At 34.9% G+C, this 16604-nt stretch overlaps 2 protein-coding genes across 7 annotated transcripts; both read left to right on the forward strand.

Moving 5' to 3' along the window:
• Positions 1-258: 258 nt before the first annotated feature.
• Positions 259-9814, forward strand: LOC112463015 (KH domain-containing protein akap-1). 5 transcript variants are annotated; one of them, XM_025029149.1, is made up of 7 exons: positions 259-440; positions 5347-5461; positions 5694-6488; positions 6649-7164; positions 7242-7457; positions 7566-7699; positions 7780-9814. In XM_025029149.1, exons 3-7 carry the CDS (start codon positions 5738-5740, stop codon positions 7876-7878), a joined length of 1716 nt encoding a protein of 571 aa, XP_024884917.1. In that variant the 5' UTR covers positions 259-440; positions 5347-5461; positions 5694-5737; the 3' UTR covers positions 7879-9814. The 5 variants fall into 5 exon arrangements, with proteins under 5 accessions (XP_024884917.1, XP_024884916.1, XP_024884919.1 ...); XM_025029150.1 differs by lacking the exon at positions 259-440 and adding an exon at positions 3381-4421; XM_025029148.1 differs by lacking the exon at positions 5347-5461.
• A 364-nt stretch (positions 9815-10178) lies between these two features.
• Positions 10179-16497, forward strand: LOC112463043 (transmembrane protein 19). Of its 2 annotated transcripts, none has more exons than XM_025029204.1 (6): positions 10179-10878; positions 14314-14424; positions 14710-14997; positions 15089-15193; positions 15451-15561; positions 15694-16497. In XM_025029204.1, the coding sequence occupies exons 1-6, from the start codon at positions 10719-10721 to the stop codon at positions 15846-15848; spliced, it is 930 nt and encodes a 309-aa protein (XP_024884972.1). In that variant the 5' UTR covers positions 10179-10718; the 3' UTR covers positions 15849-16497. The 2 variants fall into 2 exon arrangements, with proteins under 2 accessions (XP_024884972.1, XP_024884971.1); XM_025029203.1 differs by having other exon boundaries at positions 10183-10878; positions 15346-15561; positions 15694-16494.
• Positions 16498-16604: the final 107 nt, after the last annotated feature.

Below are 16604 nucleotides of genomic sequence, written 5' to 3' on the forward strand. Positions count from 1 at the left end.
AATGAAATTTCCGAACACAGCCCTAGGACGCGGGCGACGCGGGTGAACGCTAGGGAAGTGACGCGCATTCCACACAGCCGCGCCAATCAGCTTCTCGCCTCTTCGAAAATGATAAAGCGTAACGACAGGCAATTGGTCGTCCCATTTCGCGCGCGTCTCGCGGCAGCGGCCGGTAGGGTGCGCGCGACGCGGCGAGAGAGCGTGGAAAATCACCAGCAGCGAGCCACCCGAAAAGCTAGCGGAGTCGTCGCTCGTCGCTCGTCGCCATGTCCGTATTCCGTTACTCAGAGAAACACTGCTAGCACGTGGCGTCGTGCGCTCGCGGAAATATCGCCGCAAGTTGGTCGTACGGCGCGCCGAAAGTATTTTCAGGGGGCTTCGAACGAGGTGCACGACCGATCGCAAGTCCGTCGCAGCCTCGCGAAACGTTAATAACAACGGTAAGTAAGTTAATCCCGGCGGACCTCGTGCGTGCCTCCCCTACGGCTCGCCTTTATGCGGCTGCTTGCCCGTCTTTCGTTATCTCCCTTCCGGTTGCTCGTACGGGTACGGGCGGCCGAGAGGCCGCATCGCCGCATAAATGAGCTACGAGCAACGGAGGCAGGTATAGCTGTACGGCCGGCGGTGAACAGGGATCGATGAGCGGCGTGAATTTTGAGAACAGATCTACCCGTATGTTTCAACTTTATTTGTAACCAGTTGTATATACTAGCGAATTCTTCCTCTCCCTCTTCCTCTTCTTCTCCTCTATCTAGCGATACGTGCAACACGAAACTATTCACGTGTCTGTTCTTGAATTATCGTTTCCTGGTTGTATCTTATGGTTGTGGATTGTTGTACATGGTACTCTGTGTGTGCTACTATATATTTATTATCTTGTTTTTATATTCCATTTTGCCTCAAAGTCAAAATTTTTATCCATGTTTTTTTTGTATGCAGAATAGCTAATGAAACATTTTGTGTAGTCTTAATGGTCTTAATAATTAGTCTTAATTTATTCATTTATTTTATATATAATTTTGATAGAAGTGCACAAAAAATTGTTTATTTAGATAAGATAACGTTCAATATGTGGCAGTTCAGATATTCTATATATAGACAAAGATAGGCTACATGTTGAACTATGTGCAAGTAACAATATTTTATTTCTACGTATATATTTATTCAATGCCTTTTTACATATATTTAATAAAAGAAACTTTTATACAGTTTACGCTAGCAATTGTAATATTTTTAATTAAATTATTTCAATTTTTAATAAACTTTCTGTTGATTATTTTCTGATTTTAAATATAGATATCATTCATTATTGTTATTTTGTTGACAAAAACATTATAATTAATTAACAAGTTAATTAAACATACATAGAAAAGTAATACAAATTATTACAAGAAATTTTTACGCGTTTGAAAAAAGAATAGAATTTCTATTATTTTCTAATAAATTTAGTTTAATAATATTTCGTTGAATTAATATTATTTATATTTCTTTTGTATTTTATGTTTAATTTCGTAAAAGTTTTTTATTTTATAATATTATTTTTGTAAATGTTTAATTGGGTGTATATCTAATGATTTTAGGGATACATAATTTTCATTGCTAACCATGTACATTTTCGTGACGTATGTTAGTAGAGATAATCTCACAATCAGAATAACTTATGAAATTTTTGTGTAAAAAATGACGTTTAAAATTTTTAATTTGTGTTATTGAATTTATTCACCATAGCATATTACACTGTAGAATAAAATTTATTTATTTTACTTGCATTTGTTTTTAATGATTGTTTTCTCTAATTTCATAATCACTAATTGAAATTGACATTTTATTTATCAAAATTATTTCAGACTTCATTTGTCGTCTCTTTATTAATATGAAAATAATATAAGCTATTGTGTACTTTGACCTAATCTATGTTTGTTTACATCGTATTACTTTCCTTGAAACTATGCTGAGATCTACTTGAAGATAAATCTGTTTAATTTAATATACTTGTGCATGAAAACTGTGACATCCTTTTTCATTTTGAATTTATTGACACGGCATAGAGAATTAAAAATTACATGTATATACCAGCGCACACCGTTCCTAATTCATGCATAATTTAGAACTCTTATTCGTTAGTTGAGTTGTTGTCATTTTAAAAACTGTTTGGACTCTCGATTTTGCCAGAGAAAAAAAGTTGCCTTTTTTTTACGCGCGTTACGTTTTACTGTGCGTTCCATGTACGATTCTGCGACATACTGTATATAAGTTAACATTTTGATATCTTCCATTTACATAAATCAAAATTTTAGTCAATATATTGCACAGTCTTACTCTACGAACACTGACTGACTATAATTGAGGTAGAAAATGCAACAGCTAATTATATCCTTATTAAAAAATAAAAAATAAAAGGAAAAGATTGATTCCGGATAATTCTTTGTGACTACCTACTTTGTTCGTTGATCTTTTATTTAAATTTACAAAACTAATTTATTTTGAATTGTAGTGCAAAAATATTACACGATTTTTTAGTTTTTATTTTTTAGTTTTTGATGAATATGATATGATTGCGGTCTCGTCAAGACATCGAGAACTTTAATAAAACTTTATCTAAATGGGAAGTTGAAGGTTACAGGTTGAATCGACGAGATTTGCTTTAGCTTACCAAGTCACCGCGATTTCCGCCTTTCCTCTTGATGCTTTTATTAAGCTTTACTCGCACCGGTTACCTCATTAGTCTCGCGCGATGCAGATTCAACATTCCGAGAGCACGTTGAACCAGTATGCTTTGACCTATAACGCTATAGCATGTTTTTCTCTTGAGATGTTGCCCAATTATTTTTATTCGAAATTTGCATAGATCATCAGTGCCTAAAGAGTAAATCTTAAATAATATATTATCGACGAACACGACAAAAGATTCTTTTTCAGCGGTAACGTATTTGTGCAAACTGTCAACTAAAAAATTATTAATATTTGTTCAGTGAAACTATTCTTAATGTTTCTTTAATGACTTTGCTAACAAAATTGCTACTCTCTTTATATGCATAGCAAAAATTTTCGATGACTTACTATAGCTTTTCGTAGCGATAAAGTTAAAAAGAAAATACTGAATACATGAAAAAAATATATTCTATTCTATTCGATCATGTAATGTAGTTTTCCTACGCAATAGTCTCAATGTACTTTATACTGAACGATTCCGCATGTATAACTTTTATTTTTTATTCTCTTCTTTTTACACAATGTCTTTCTTTTCTGCGCTAGAATATGCTGTAGCAGCGCTATTTCGTCTTTGTTAATATTTTTTATTTTTAAAAATAAGACTTGAATTTTTTTTGGAATTTAAATTAGTTCTAAGCATTTCAAACATGTTGTTACTGTTGTGCAATATATTTGCTTTCTATTTAGCACTCAAGAAATTTTGACTTGATTTTCAAATCATGCATGTTTACATATTTATGTAAAATTGCTCCAAATCTCGAAAGCCTACTTCCACTCACCAATCGAATTATAGTGAACTTTAGATGAATTTTTAACTTATATCACGCATTGATATTAGCATATGATACTTTTGACAAAAAAAAAAAGAAAAAGAAAAATGATTACTAATTTCTTATCAGGTTCAATTTAATCATTTTATTTCGGATATTGCGATGGTATTATAAGTCGCAGTTCTACAGAATGTTTCTGTGTTTGCAGACTTTTCTTGTTGATATATTTTTTCATCAATTTCATCCATTAGTAGAATACGTCGATAAAATTTGACCAAATATTTTCACGCCTTATGCGCTCATGTACACATTCCGTTGAACATGTGTATGAAAATATATCGTGTCGCGCCGGTTTGATAATTTTTTGTTCGTTTGTGTTTCTGTTGACCCAGAAATCATATCGCTAGCTGCATATCGCTGTTGAGATAACAGTAAAATCATTAACGGCAAATCAGACCTAACATATACAAAAAAATGACTTCATACTCTAGAGGGGTCTATTTTATCTTGACCGAGAGATGAAAGAAATTTTAGATTATTTCTAAGTATTATACTCGCTCATTACTTTTGTGTGGCCCTATACCACACAAGTAGGAAGATCTTGATCGCGGTGTGAATGCCATCTTACATGATCACGCCTGCGTACCGGCGAACAGTTCCAGTCCAAACTGGTCCTCGGCGTGAACCACGTGTTGGAAATCCGCGAGCAGTAGTAGGACGTAGAGACTCCAGCCGTGCTGGCATCGATGTGTCCACGTAATCAATCTTCCGATTAATTTCGGTGCGTGTTGCTTCGGGCTTACTTTAAGATGTTGCGCAGTCTTACCGTCTAGATATCCCTTGGCGATTATGACGAAATATCTCGAATACACGAGAGGCAACTCGGTTATTATCGCGACCAGCTGGAGACATTTGCTCGTCGGTCGATCATATGTTTATGTAAGTTAATATAAAGTAAACAGCACTGAAATATGTAGGCGTGTGTGTGTGCTTCGATATCAGATTTTTAAATATCACAGTTCAGATCTTCGAATTTCTAAATTCTTATATCTATATATTTTTGTATACATCTGTGAGATCATATCCTAACGATGACATAAGAATGCTGTGCTTCATTGCTTTGATGATATAATCTGAGGCTTCAGTGATTACTTCGCTATCAAAAATTTGACATCACGAAGTATTTGATCGTTTTTTTTTTTATTGTTAAATATGTAATAACCCGAGAGTACATTTAACTCTTTGTTTATATATCGTTTTTAAATGTGTGTACGTTATCGATAAATTAAAAACGTTATCCACACATTTAATACTTCAAATAATATTTTCTTAACAGATGTGGCGCTTATTGTATACATCATCGTGCCTACTGAAGGTCTCTCTAAGCATGAGTGTTACTTCGTTTTTTTTTTTTGCGAGTGTTTAAGGAGAGTTGGTGTTGAGACCGTAGGAAATGGAATTCAACCATTTCGCTTACGGCCTTACTCTATGCCCTATTATATCGGAAAACCAACTTATTCTGAAGTCTTATAATCTTAATCCACTACTCCTGCTGCCATTGTAGACGACGCTTAAGAACTAATCGTTTATATATTGATTCAGAGTTTAACAGAGATGTTCGTACAGAATAGAATACTGTAGAAAAAGATTAGAAGATTGTATGGAATTTATATGACCTTATATAAATCTTATTTTAATGTGATTAATTCTTCGCCGGTTAAGTGATTTAATTTTATTAAATTCAGAACTTATATTCTCTAATTCTAATGGAATTATTATATCTCATTAAAATAAGATTTATATTTTATTAGTGTTAAAATTTTCATGTCATGTGATGTGTGAATAGAGAATTTAATTGCCGTAGGTACGCGAAGGAAAGTTGATGGAATTCGACGTCGGCATGCCGTCTCGTTTTACATGGGTTGTTTTGCGTGCTAATTGCTGATCAGCAGATGTTTACTTAGCATTAAACAAAATAGGTTTTAATTCCTTTATCGTTCGTAGCAGGATAATCTTGATAATTAAACATAAAATTATATCTCTTTATTAGTTTTTATACAGAAGATTTTAAAAAGTATTATATACATATGTGATGTTTAGCATATCATATATAAATATTAAAAATAGCTAACTGCTTGAAATAATAGTTGCTTAAGTATTCGTTGAAATAATAAGGATTTTAAAACTGTTTTGTGTCTAATTCGATTTCAGTATCAACGAATTTCCAGTAACGGCAGCTACCGTGGACTCACACTATGAATCCGGCTCGTGTACAGCTAACCAAGTGGGCAGTGCCGGTGGTGACTCTTGTCGGCGTCGCTCTCTATTGGTACAAACGCCGTCGGGTAGAAAGAGGTGAACTACAATGGAATGACTCGGGTGGGACTGCGAAATCAAATTGCATAGAAAAGGCGATTTCAAATGATAAGAAGGAGGTTGACACCAGCCTCAATGAGTCCGGCGTTCAGAAGGAGACGAACCAGGGATCCTCAGATAGCTGCTGTTACACGCGACAAGAAGAGCCGACTCGCGTCCCAAGGAAGGTCAGCGAGAGCATGGATATTCCGTATAAGAATTCAACATCGCAATCCGCCATCTGTAGTAGCAGCCAGATTAGGCACCCGGACACCGAGACGATACGCAGTTCAGATGTAGAGTTGGACAATAATCCAAATGCGAGCTACTTCGAAATGATCGCCACGAGCGCAAGTTCCAAAAGCCCAAATTCCTGCACGTCTAAGAAGAACGTAGATAACGTAACGAGAATATTTCAAAACGTCGCCGGCGAGGAAGAGAAGTCTCTGCGTTGTGAGACGGAGAAAAATTATGCCACGGACGAATATAATTACAAGGAGGATGGGCAGCAATCCGAGGGACACATCAACGCTCAGGGACAAGAGGCCGATGAAAGAGACTCTGCCAATCATAGCCCGGTTTCCGTAGTTCTGGACGGCAGCGTCACAGACGGAGCCGAGAGCGAAGGAAGCAACACGGATAGCGGAAAAGGTGAATATTGATAATTTGTGCTGCTGATGAAGTATTTCATCAATCTATTTATTAGTAGAGTCGTAAAGTATTGGTTCTAAGAGAACACAGTTAAACGAACTATTGTTTCGTCCAGATTTAGAGAGTTACAAACTCTCTAAATTTTTATTTCCTCATACAGGTGGAAGTATTAACGGATGCAGGAAGGATAGTACCGCACCAACCACGTATAACTTTGCTATACCTCAACATCTAGTGGGCAGATTGATTGGCCGTCACGGCAGCTTCTTACACAGTATTCGAACGAAGGCAAATGTCGGTATATACGTCAACGATCATCCTTGCGATGGCGATCATAAGATTTGCTCGATACGAGGCAGTGTTGAGGGAATTAATATCGCGCTTAAAATGGTAAGGCAGAAGTTTCCGGAGAAAAGGTTTCCGCAAGTAACATTAGCGGAGATTGCGACAATAGCCGAGGTGATCGAAGAAGTTGTGTATAATGTCCCGATTCAACGGCCCCTGTCCCTGGTTGAGGGTGTTAATAATGACATTAATATCTCTCACATTGTCAAGCCAAATTGGCTCTTCGTTCAGCTTCCGACTCATCCATCATTTCTCCTTTTGCAAAATTTGGAAGACAGCATGATGTATTGGTATAACAATGAATTGTTGCCAGTTCCAGATGTATTGAACAGTAAGTGATGATCTTAACATGTTGAATAAAAAAGAAATCAAGATATTTGGATTATACAATACATTTTTACTTTGTAGGGGGTGATTACGTGGCTGTATATTGGAGCGACAAATGGGTTAGAGGATGCATTGAACGTCCAGATCCATCGGGAGAGAGAAGCGTAGTACGATTACTCGATCACGGTGGTTACTGGCAGTTTAGTAATTCGCAATGTAGGCCATTGATATATAATTATTTGAGCCTACCCTTCCAAGCCATCGAAATCTTTTTAGCAAATATTCAGCCAAAGAACGGTAACTATATATTGACGTTATGTATACTATTCTTCCAGATTATACATCTCTACTTAAAATTATTTATCTTTGGATATGTAATTATACTTTGATGTTACTCCTTTGCAGGTAAATGGTCGACAGAAGCTTACAATGTGGTGCAAAATTGTTCCTCAAAGGGAGTTGCTGCTCAAGCTCAGATTGAAGGACGCATACAAACCAATATTTATGCAAATATTTATTTCATGATACAAAATTACGGGGTAAGTAGTTATTATCCACTCTTCGAGAATCTCTTTGCAGATGTGCAAATTAATTTAAATTAATTGATTTTTTTTTATAGTTAATTTCCCTTACTGAAGAACTGGTAATGAACGGACATGCTGAACAAGTAGCATGGGACCAGATGAAACCAGAAACACTTGAATCCATCTGTACATAAGAGTTGTCAAGAAACTCTACAATTTTCACGCATAATCCGCGATTCTTAGTCAGCATGGACTAGAGTTTAGTACAATCGCCATTGATAAAATCTCCTTTAATCGTGTCAAAATTGATTATTTCGCTTTTTGACTTCGTTCTTTACTCATGTACTTCTTCGTAATACTTTATTGAAATCGCTGTGAATACTCTGACACACATATTTCCTAATGGTTGATTATTTACATAGAGATATAGTAAATAACGCAGTATATATATCATTCTAACAATGATCAATAAGACTATATTTAGCTGTACAGAAGACATGATATTTTGATCGCGTTTAAGTAGCATTTAAAGTACTCCCTTAAACATTGCTCAGAAAGAACGCACTTCTGTGAGCACAAAACTCGTCTCAAACGAGTTCTGACAAGTACAAAAGATTTGATTTAGTCCGAACGTAGGAACTTTTTACAACATTATTCTCCAAGTTCTATCGGCCGTGATATTTTCTCTTTTATCTGAGAAACTGAATTCTTACCGATAATGTGCGAGACAAGTCTTTCAGATAATTTCATATAATACATTCAGAAAATCGCTTTCATCGTCTAAGCGCCTTGAGACTGTCGTAAAGAAAATGCAACCGCGTTTAATCCTTCTCTACATCTTTATTAATAATTTTGTATATATTGTAAAATAGTTTACCGATTGCGTAGAATATTTATATTTAGAAAAAGAGAAATTTATAAAGATTGCTATATTGATCGTAGAGTAGAGAAAACAATAACTTAAAATTTTACAAAGTAGTGTCACATTTAAACTAGAACATTGTATATCGAATAACTCAGACGAATTAGGAAATTCGTTTCTACGTGACTCATATCTAATTCTGATTGGGGACGATTCGAGAACTCATAGAAATAATTTAATTTAATTTCACGTTTAAATTTAAGTCGCCGTAGATTAAACTTGTTAGAAGTTATTGTTAAATGTCGCATTTCATTTAACGTCCCGCGTTATCTTTTCAAATGATTTAAAGGTTGCTAATTCATTTAAAGAGATTCGTCTTTTGAACATTATTTTTCAGTAACTTGTATTTCGCACAACTTCACTGTCGTGGCATAAAATTATTTTATGCTTGCTAATCATTTTCTTGAAATGATTTCCGAGATTTTTGCCATTTCAAAAGATGGAGACTAAGCTTTCGGATTAATCCAGACGTACGCATGTATACTGTATATAAATTTGATTAATTGTTTACTTAGATATCGATGATTCTTGCGCGATATGCTAACACATTTTTTTCTATGCAAGATTTCAATGCAGTAGAAACTAGTTAACTGAGAAAAAAAGAGTCTATAAATGATTTGTAACTCGTGCAATTGCGCTCAACTGAAAACGTTTGGCAGTTATGAAATGTTAATATTTAATATTGTTGGTTAAACATAATATAGAAATATTTTTCTAGGAAATGTATACAAGTAAGGTTACAATCATTAAATCGCTCACAGTGCTCACGTACATAATTTTGTCGCGTGCTGCGATCAACTCGATTTATTATAACTTATTATAATTTTTTAACAAAGCGAAAATATAGCGACGATATGGCGCAATGAACATCGTTACGTAATGATCATTCGTAATACTTTTTCGTGTATATAATACGTAGCTGACCGCAATCTTTGACTCTATTCAAATTTTGTACAACACTTCATTTAGCATTGTATTAATCATTAAGTAGCTTTGAGTACATTTAGTAGCTTTTGTATATTCATCAGTTTAATCCTTGAAGTTATTAAGACTTGCATTAATTTTTACCGCAAGTCCTCTTACATCTTTTATACGCCTTCTGTAAAATGTAGCATATTCAGTACAGCAAAAAGAACAGTGTTGTGCTAAGATTTAAACCATTGTTTTGTATTGTAATACAGGAATAAAGATGTTTGTAAATAGCCTAATTATCGCATAGAAATTTTCTCATCCACATTTTAATTGTTAATTTATGAAACGGGTGTTTTTCGATATTGTATGTAAATCTTCCGGATCTCGTTAAGAAATTTGCGAGGGGTACTGTATTTGGATATCCATGTGTATCATTACTGTTGATTAAGAAATTTAAAGAGCTATATTTTTTTCAATTTAATACAACGTAATCAATTTTTTTCTAAACTATTAAATTTCGGTCTAAAACGCACGATGCGTTTGATCCAGTAACGAGAGACAGTGATGTTTACGTACAGAAATCGGGAAAGAAATTAACATGTATAATGCGTTCTATATATAATCTCCTTTATTTATTTCTATATGTACAGATCCTTGAACATAACAGAAGTGTCATTTGTACACACTTTTTGTATTCGGAATGAAACAGATATACAATTAAGCGTCAGACAGAAGAAGAGGAAAGACCGAAATCCGAATTGGAATTATACGGCAAGCGGCGTGCGGCGCAGCTGAAAAGAACGGAGCTCGCGCATGGCGTAAACTGCGCGCTATTCGCGGCTTTCGAAATTCCGGCTCCTCGTGGCTCTCGGTTATTTTGACGCCTTTGACGGACGGAAAAAGATATCGTTCCTCCATCTTGTTCCGTCTCGCGGCACGTGTTGCGGACGAGACGATGCAGACGTGCCGCAACTGCCGCGGGGTCAACAGCCGGCTCGGCCGTCCGTAAAAGGAGAGATACTCATACTCGCGCGTTTCCCCCCCCCCCCCCCACGCAATTGTGTTGATGTATCGCGGGTTTCGAGTTTCGAGACGACTTTCGGCCGTACGGTGGAAAACGCGGCCTCGTAGTGGCTGAACCGACCCGTCGCGGTCCACTCCGAATAGTTCGAATGCGTTCGACGCGTACGCGCTGACACGATGTCCCTCGGAAGTCGCAAGGAGACCCGGCACTCCGGGCACTCCCGCGTGCTGATGCCGGTACTCCTGAGTGCCTGCGCTATCCCGATCTCGATGCTCTTCTGGATAGTGAACGTGGCTTACTCGATACTGTGGCCAGACACCGCCAACTCGACGGAAGGTCTCGTATACCCGAACGATTTTAATTGCGCTCGCGAGTCATCGCGGTTAGGGGTTAGGTCGGCGAATATACGTATATATATAAGTAAATATATATGTATATACGCATTGGGACACGTGACACCGCGTGAGTGATTCCATTAGCACGCGACGTAATCGTCGCGGTGTATTTTAATACGATTGAGAACGATTGACAAACACGGCTTTTAGGTTAGAAAAAAAAAGAACTGTCATGGAGGGGTACGATGACAGGTCGCGCGAGGGATGTGATGACAGGTGCAACGTCAATCCCGCAAACCGAGACAATTAAATTCTGAAAAAAAAAAAAAAAATTCTTATAACATCTTATATTTTTAAGAATTTTTCCTATTTTAAATTTATGAAGATTAAAAAAAGATATTAAATTTTTTTTCAGGCTTTTATAATTATTTCCTCGGAAATCATAGAATGGAAGATATCTTAGAATATTTAGAATATTTCAGAATTCATACATATAAAGAATTGTAGAGAACCGAATAAGTAACTTTTTACTTCGCCAGTTAATAATTAACTTAATTAGAAGTAGAAAGACTTCAATCGACCCTACTGGCTATTATTAGAATCGTCAAGACGTTTTAACCATGGATTTTGCTCCTTCTAAACCCAAGTAACACATCGTGTCGTAACACGATGTGTTACTTAATTGGCAACTGATGTAATGTAATTTTGATGCTTATGTATAAGCATCCTATATATTTACATAATTTAATTTATTGCGAAAGATATTACCTCACCCTGGCTGAGGTAATATTTTTCGCATAAATTAAATTATTTAAATATAGGATGCTTTTACGTAAGCAAAATTACATTAATTCAGAAGGACCAAAATCCATGGTCAAAACGTCTTGACCATGGTCATCTTGTGGTCTTGACGTCCTTGACGATTAAGGCCCAGTTTCACAAGTGTCGGTTAACTTTTAATCTTAGATTAACTCACTCTTCATCTCCTTCTAACGTCGCCCTTAGAAAAAGAAGAAGAGTAAGTTAATCTAAGATTAAAAGTTAACCGACACTTGTGAAACTGGCCCTAAGCTGACCAAAATCAATGGTACCGAATTGTCATGACGATTATAATAACAGACAATAGGGTCGATCAAAGTCCTTACTGCCAATTGTAAAGAAGATGTGGACTTTCTTGACATTTCTGAAAAGTGTTCCAATTCGTCTATAAAAAATCTGAAGATTTTTCTAAAAGGTTTTGAAAATTTATATAGAAATTCTGAAAGATTATGTAAAGCTATTCTGAGAAATTTCATCAGGGATATGTATCAATTGCAGCATATGCGCGAAAACTTTCTCTTTTACACAAACGGAGCTTTCGATATACGCATGAGACAGAATTGGTGAAAGTGTTGATGCGATAAAGCGGATAAAACAAGGCTCCCAGTCGAGCTATTCGACCAGCGTGCTTGATGACGACGACTTTGTCATTTATTATATTTCGCAAGAATTTATACGCACGGTATCGTAAATGCGTGGATCTGGCACGTGTATCGGAGCGTATTCGAAGCACATGTCACGTGTTTCCTGTCTGAATGCTCGCGCGTCGAGGCTGTTGGTTTTTTCAAGTAATATTTTTATTGTTATTCGTCATCTGTGAATATCATTTATTTATCATTGATTAATTTATTATTTGTTATTTGTTTATTAATTATTTGAACAAATTCCGCTGTTATTAATTTCACAGTTTAGCTGAAATTAACATTTACTATTTGATTGATTTTTGTCTTCTTAACTTGCACAGTAAATTACAAAATGTCATAAATTGAAATAATTTAAATTTTCAGTTCCTGTTTGTGCGTCTTGATTGTTTTTGTAAAAAGACGATTTCAACATCGTCTTCTTGTGGACGCCGTTATAGATAAGAAACGCAAGATGAACGGAATATATGCATATACAGAAGTGAATACAAATGGCGTGCATTTTTTTTTATGTCATCAAAAGTCAATCAACATGGAATATTTATTCCTAATAAATATTCTAAATTACTCGTATGCTAAGTTATCGATGTTTTTAACTGTCTACCTATTAAAACAGACGATCTCGCGTGACGATAACGCGACACGAAAGACTTGTGAAACTTGAGATAACCGACATCGTGAAAAATACGCAACATTGAAATACGAATATTAGTTTAACTTTGTCTTTTTAACTCTCTATCTGTATACGTGGATCTACGGCGTTCGAGCCAAAATGATGTCTGCTCGTAATTGTAAAGGCCCTTGAACAATGCCGTCAGGCAACAGGCAATAGGAACAGAGAATAGAAATCAGAAATCATGTATAAATGCAGAATAACAGTGGCACAGGCAATAGACACAGAGTTTCTGTCACGTTGAAAATTCTGTGCCTATTGCCTGTTGCCGACCAACAATAGCATTCAAATTTTTTGTAATTAACGAATTTTTGGTTACTTCCTGTTCCTATTGCTGTTGCCTGGCGTTGTGCAAGGGCCTTAAAAAGTTTGCAAGTCTGTCAAAAAATATTAAATAAATGATGATTATCAAATTGACCATAAAATCGTCAACTACGATGTAGACAGATGTTTTGTGAATTTTTTTCAGATTTTTCTAAATACTTTAAAGCAAGGAAGAATAACGTTAAATGACAGACCCACGTATACACTCTAACGGTGTAAAAAAACGTATATAGATGGAGGATTAAAGAATGTTACACGCGACACATAGATATTATATTTTTTGTGGATTTAAACTTTGAGAGAATATGCGCACGAACTATAACCCGATAACATTTATTGCTAAACCGGCCTTTATTCCTCCTTTTTTAGTTTGTCGCGCGCAGATTAAAATTAAAATGAGATTTAAATTTTTAATTTTCGCTCGTATATCTTAGTTACTTCTTATAAAGCCTTTTACATACTTATTTTCTATTTGCGGCGTTATTGCAGACAAGAGTTAAATGCGCAACAACGAAAAAAAAAATTAATAAGCAGAGCACAAATAAAGCAAATGAATAGGCTATATATATATTGTTGTGTCATCCAATCAATAACTTAACATGTCTTTTTTTTTTACGAAAAAGCTATTGCGTAATTGTTATCTGTTATACTCAATCTATTTATAATATAGATCACGCTAATCACAAAGTCAATCTGCAGACTAAACGATGGTTGAAAATTTATCTTTTTTATTATACTATGAGTGATTTTGACAATTCGTTCACTTACTTTAAATTTCTTCAAACGATTGACGCGTTGAAAGTCAAGAAGAAAAGTCTTTATCGACGAAAATATTTATTGTGTGAAATGTAAAACCTTGTTTATTCTGTAAAATTATAATTTTATTGAAATCACGTTACACATTTTCTCCGTGTAACTGCAATTGAATCTAAAAATACAGTAACATCTCAATATTGAATCAATTTTATTTTCATTTTAGAGCACTCGGTGATCTCACCATGGAGATGGCTGGCCGCAGTTATAATTCCACTTATGTTTATGTCTTGGGGTTTACGCAAGAAAAGTATAGACATCAGCGGTGCAATTCTCGGTAGTGAAACCTTCATATAATTTGTATAATTTATTGATATAAAAAAATATGGAATATATTAAGACACTAAATGATATACAAAATTAAAATATTTAGTCGTGCATGTGTTCATATATGTTAAATCAGAAAAAAATTAAAGCCACACTCGCATTCATAATAATTAGTTGAAATAAACTTTTGTCAACAAAAATATCTTTCTTCTCATCGAATTACATTTCGTGAAATTGTAGACTTCCGATAAGATCTTGTAATATCGCCGTATTAATAATTAATTAATTTTTGTAGGCTTCTTTATGGGCTTTATCCTGACACTCTCGAGTTTTGCTCATTTGATGGCTCTCGTAACGTTCTTCGTCACTGGATCAAAGGTAACAAAATTTCGGTCTGTACAAAAGAAGAAGATCGAAGCAGATTTCAAGGAGGGTGGCCAACGGAATTGGATCCAGGTTCTGTGTAATGGTGGCATGGCTACGCAGTTAGCTTTATTATATCTATTAGACGTCGGAAGCGGAGAACGGCCAATCGATTTCGACAAGGAATACCGAAGCTCGTGGTTATCTATTGGGATAATAGGTAACGATCAATATCTAAATATTTTCTTCATAAAAATAAAAATGTTATTGCGAGCTGAATTTTTAACAATTTATAATTTTGCATTTTACAGGAGCAGTTGCGTGTTGTAATGGTGACACGTGGGCTTCTGAGATTGGTACGGTGGTCGGCATGGGTGACCCATTCCTCATCACGACGAGGAGAAGCGTCCCGAGAGGTAAGAACGATAGCCTTTTGGGATAAACTTTTTTTATCTCACTAAAACAAGCCATATATATCTGATTTGCGAATTGCCAGAAAGATTGACTGATTTTACAATAAGATGTTAGTAAATAAAACGGTTGAATTCTTTGCACTTCGTTGTTCAAGGAACAAATGGTGGTGTATCGTGGATAGGTCTGATATCTTCTATCGTTGGCGGTCTAGTGGTTGGGCTTTTCTATTATATTGTGATTTTAAATACCGTTGATACAGCCGTACTGCAATTAGCAGCACCACAATGGCCGATCATAGTCGTCGCGGCATTCGCAGGTCTTTTTGGCAGCATCTTAGATTCTATTCTTGGCGCGACTTTACAGTATTCAGGTAATACAATTGTACCTTTCGATTTCGTATGTTCTTTTTATCATTTTAGATCCAGAAGAGTTTTTCGATGGTTTTTAGCATCAAATTAAACAGATAAATCTTCTTATTATATATAATAATGCGTATTTTTAGGAGTGGACGAAAAGGGTACCATAGTGGAGCGGCCAGGGAAAGGTGTGAGACACATTTGTGGTAAACAGATCCTAGATAATCACAGTGTAAATCTTCTTTCTACTATCGGTATCACGCTCATTCTTCCAAGAATAGCAAATATTTTCTGGCCGTAAAAAGTCTCTCTCAAATCTATTTAAAAACAGAATGTTCTAATATTGCATTTATTATTCTTATCTATATTCAAACAAATCGAATTGTACATCTTGTATATTTCTCTGCGCTATTTACCTAGGAATAAAAATAGTACATTAGGATTCAAACAAAGGATCTTGTTTAAAATTTATTTTGGTATGTGTAATTTATTATAAATTATCATACCAATTTTTAATATAATAAATATTCTAAAATAGCAGTAATTTAAATATTGATAATTTCTAGTAACGTACTTTTTCACAAGTTATCTATAATGTTCAATTTTTAATCAAGAATTATTTGTTTAACAATATTGATTATGTTATCAATACGTCTTTATGCTATTCTACTACTGTGCGCTATCATTTAATATAATTAAAATATGGATTGTATAAAAATATAAAATCATATTTTTTATAATTTATATGCAGTTCACATTATTACTCGTTAAGGCTAAAAGTATTTCTTACATTGAAAATATTGGAGCAAGTTTCTAGAAATCTAGATTAATGTTTCTGCTGTTTCCTACATTTATAATATAAGCATTTTATTACTTTGATGTTATTCTAATAAAAGTTTGAATAATCTTGCATAATATGCATTTTTAAATATAGAATATACATACAATATTTTAAGATATATAGAATTATCGCACTCCTTTAATTAAAAACTTTTGACAAAATTGCAAAAAAAAACTTTTATTGGACAATCTCTTCCATATTTTAATTTTAAATGAA

This window comes from Temnothorax curvispinosus, unplaced genomic scaffold (assembly GCF_003070985.1).
Source record: "Temnothorax curvispinosus isolate PA1 unplaced genomic scaffold, ASM307098v1 QBEX01012990.1, whole genome shotgun sequence".
In the NCBI taxonomy this organism is placed as follows: domain Eukaryota; kingdom Metazoa; phylum Arthropoda; class Insecta; order Hymenoptera; family Formicidae; genus Temnothorax; species Temnothorax curvispinosus.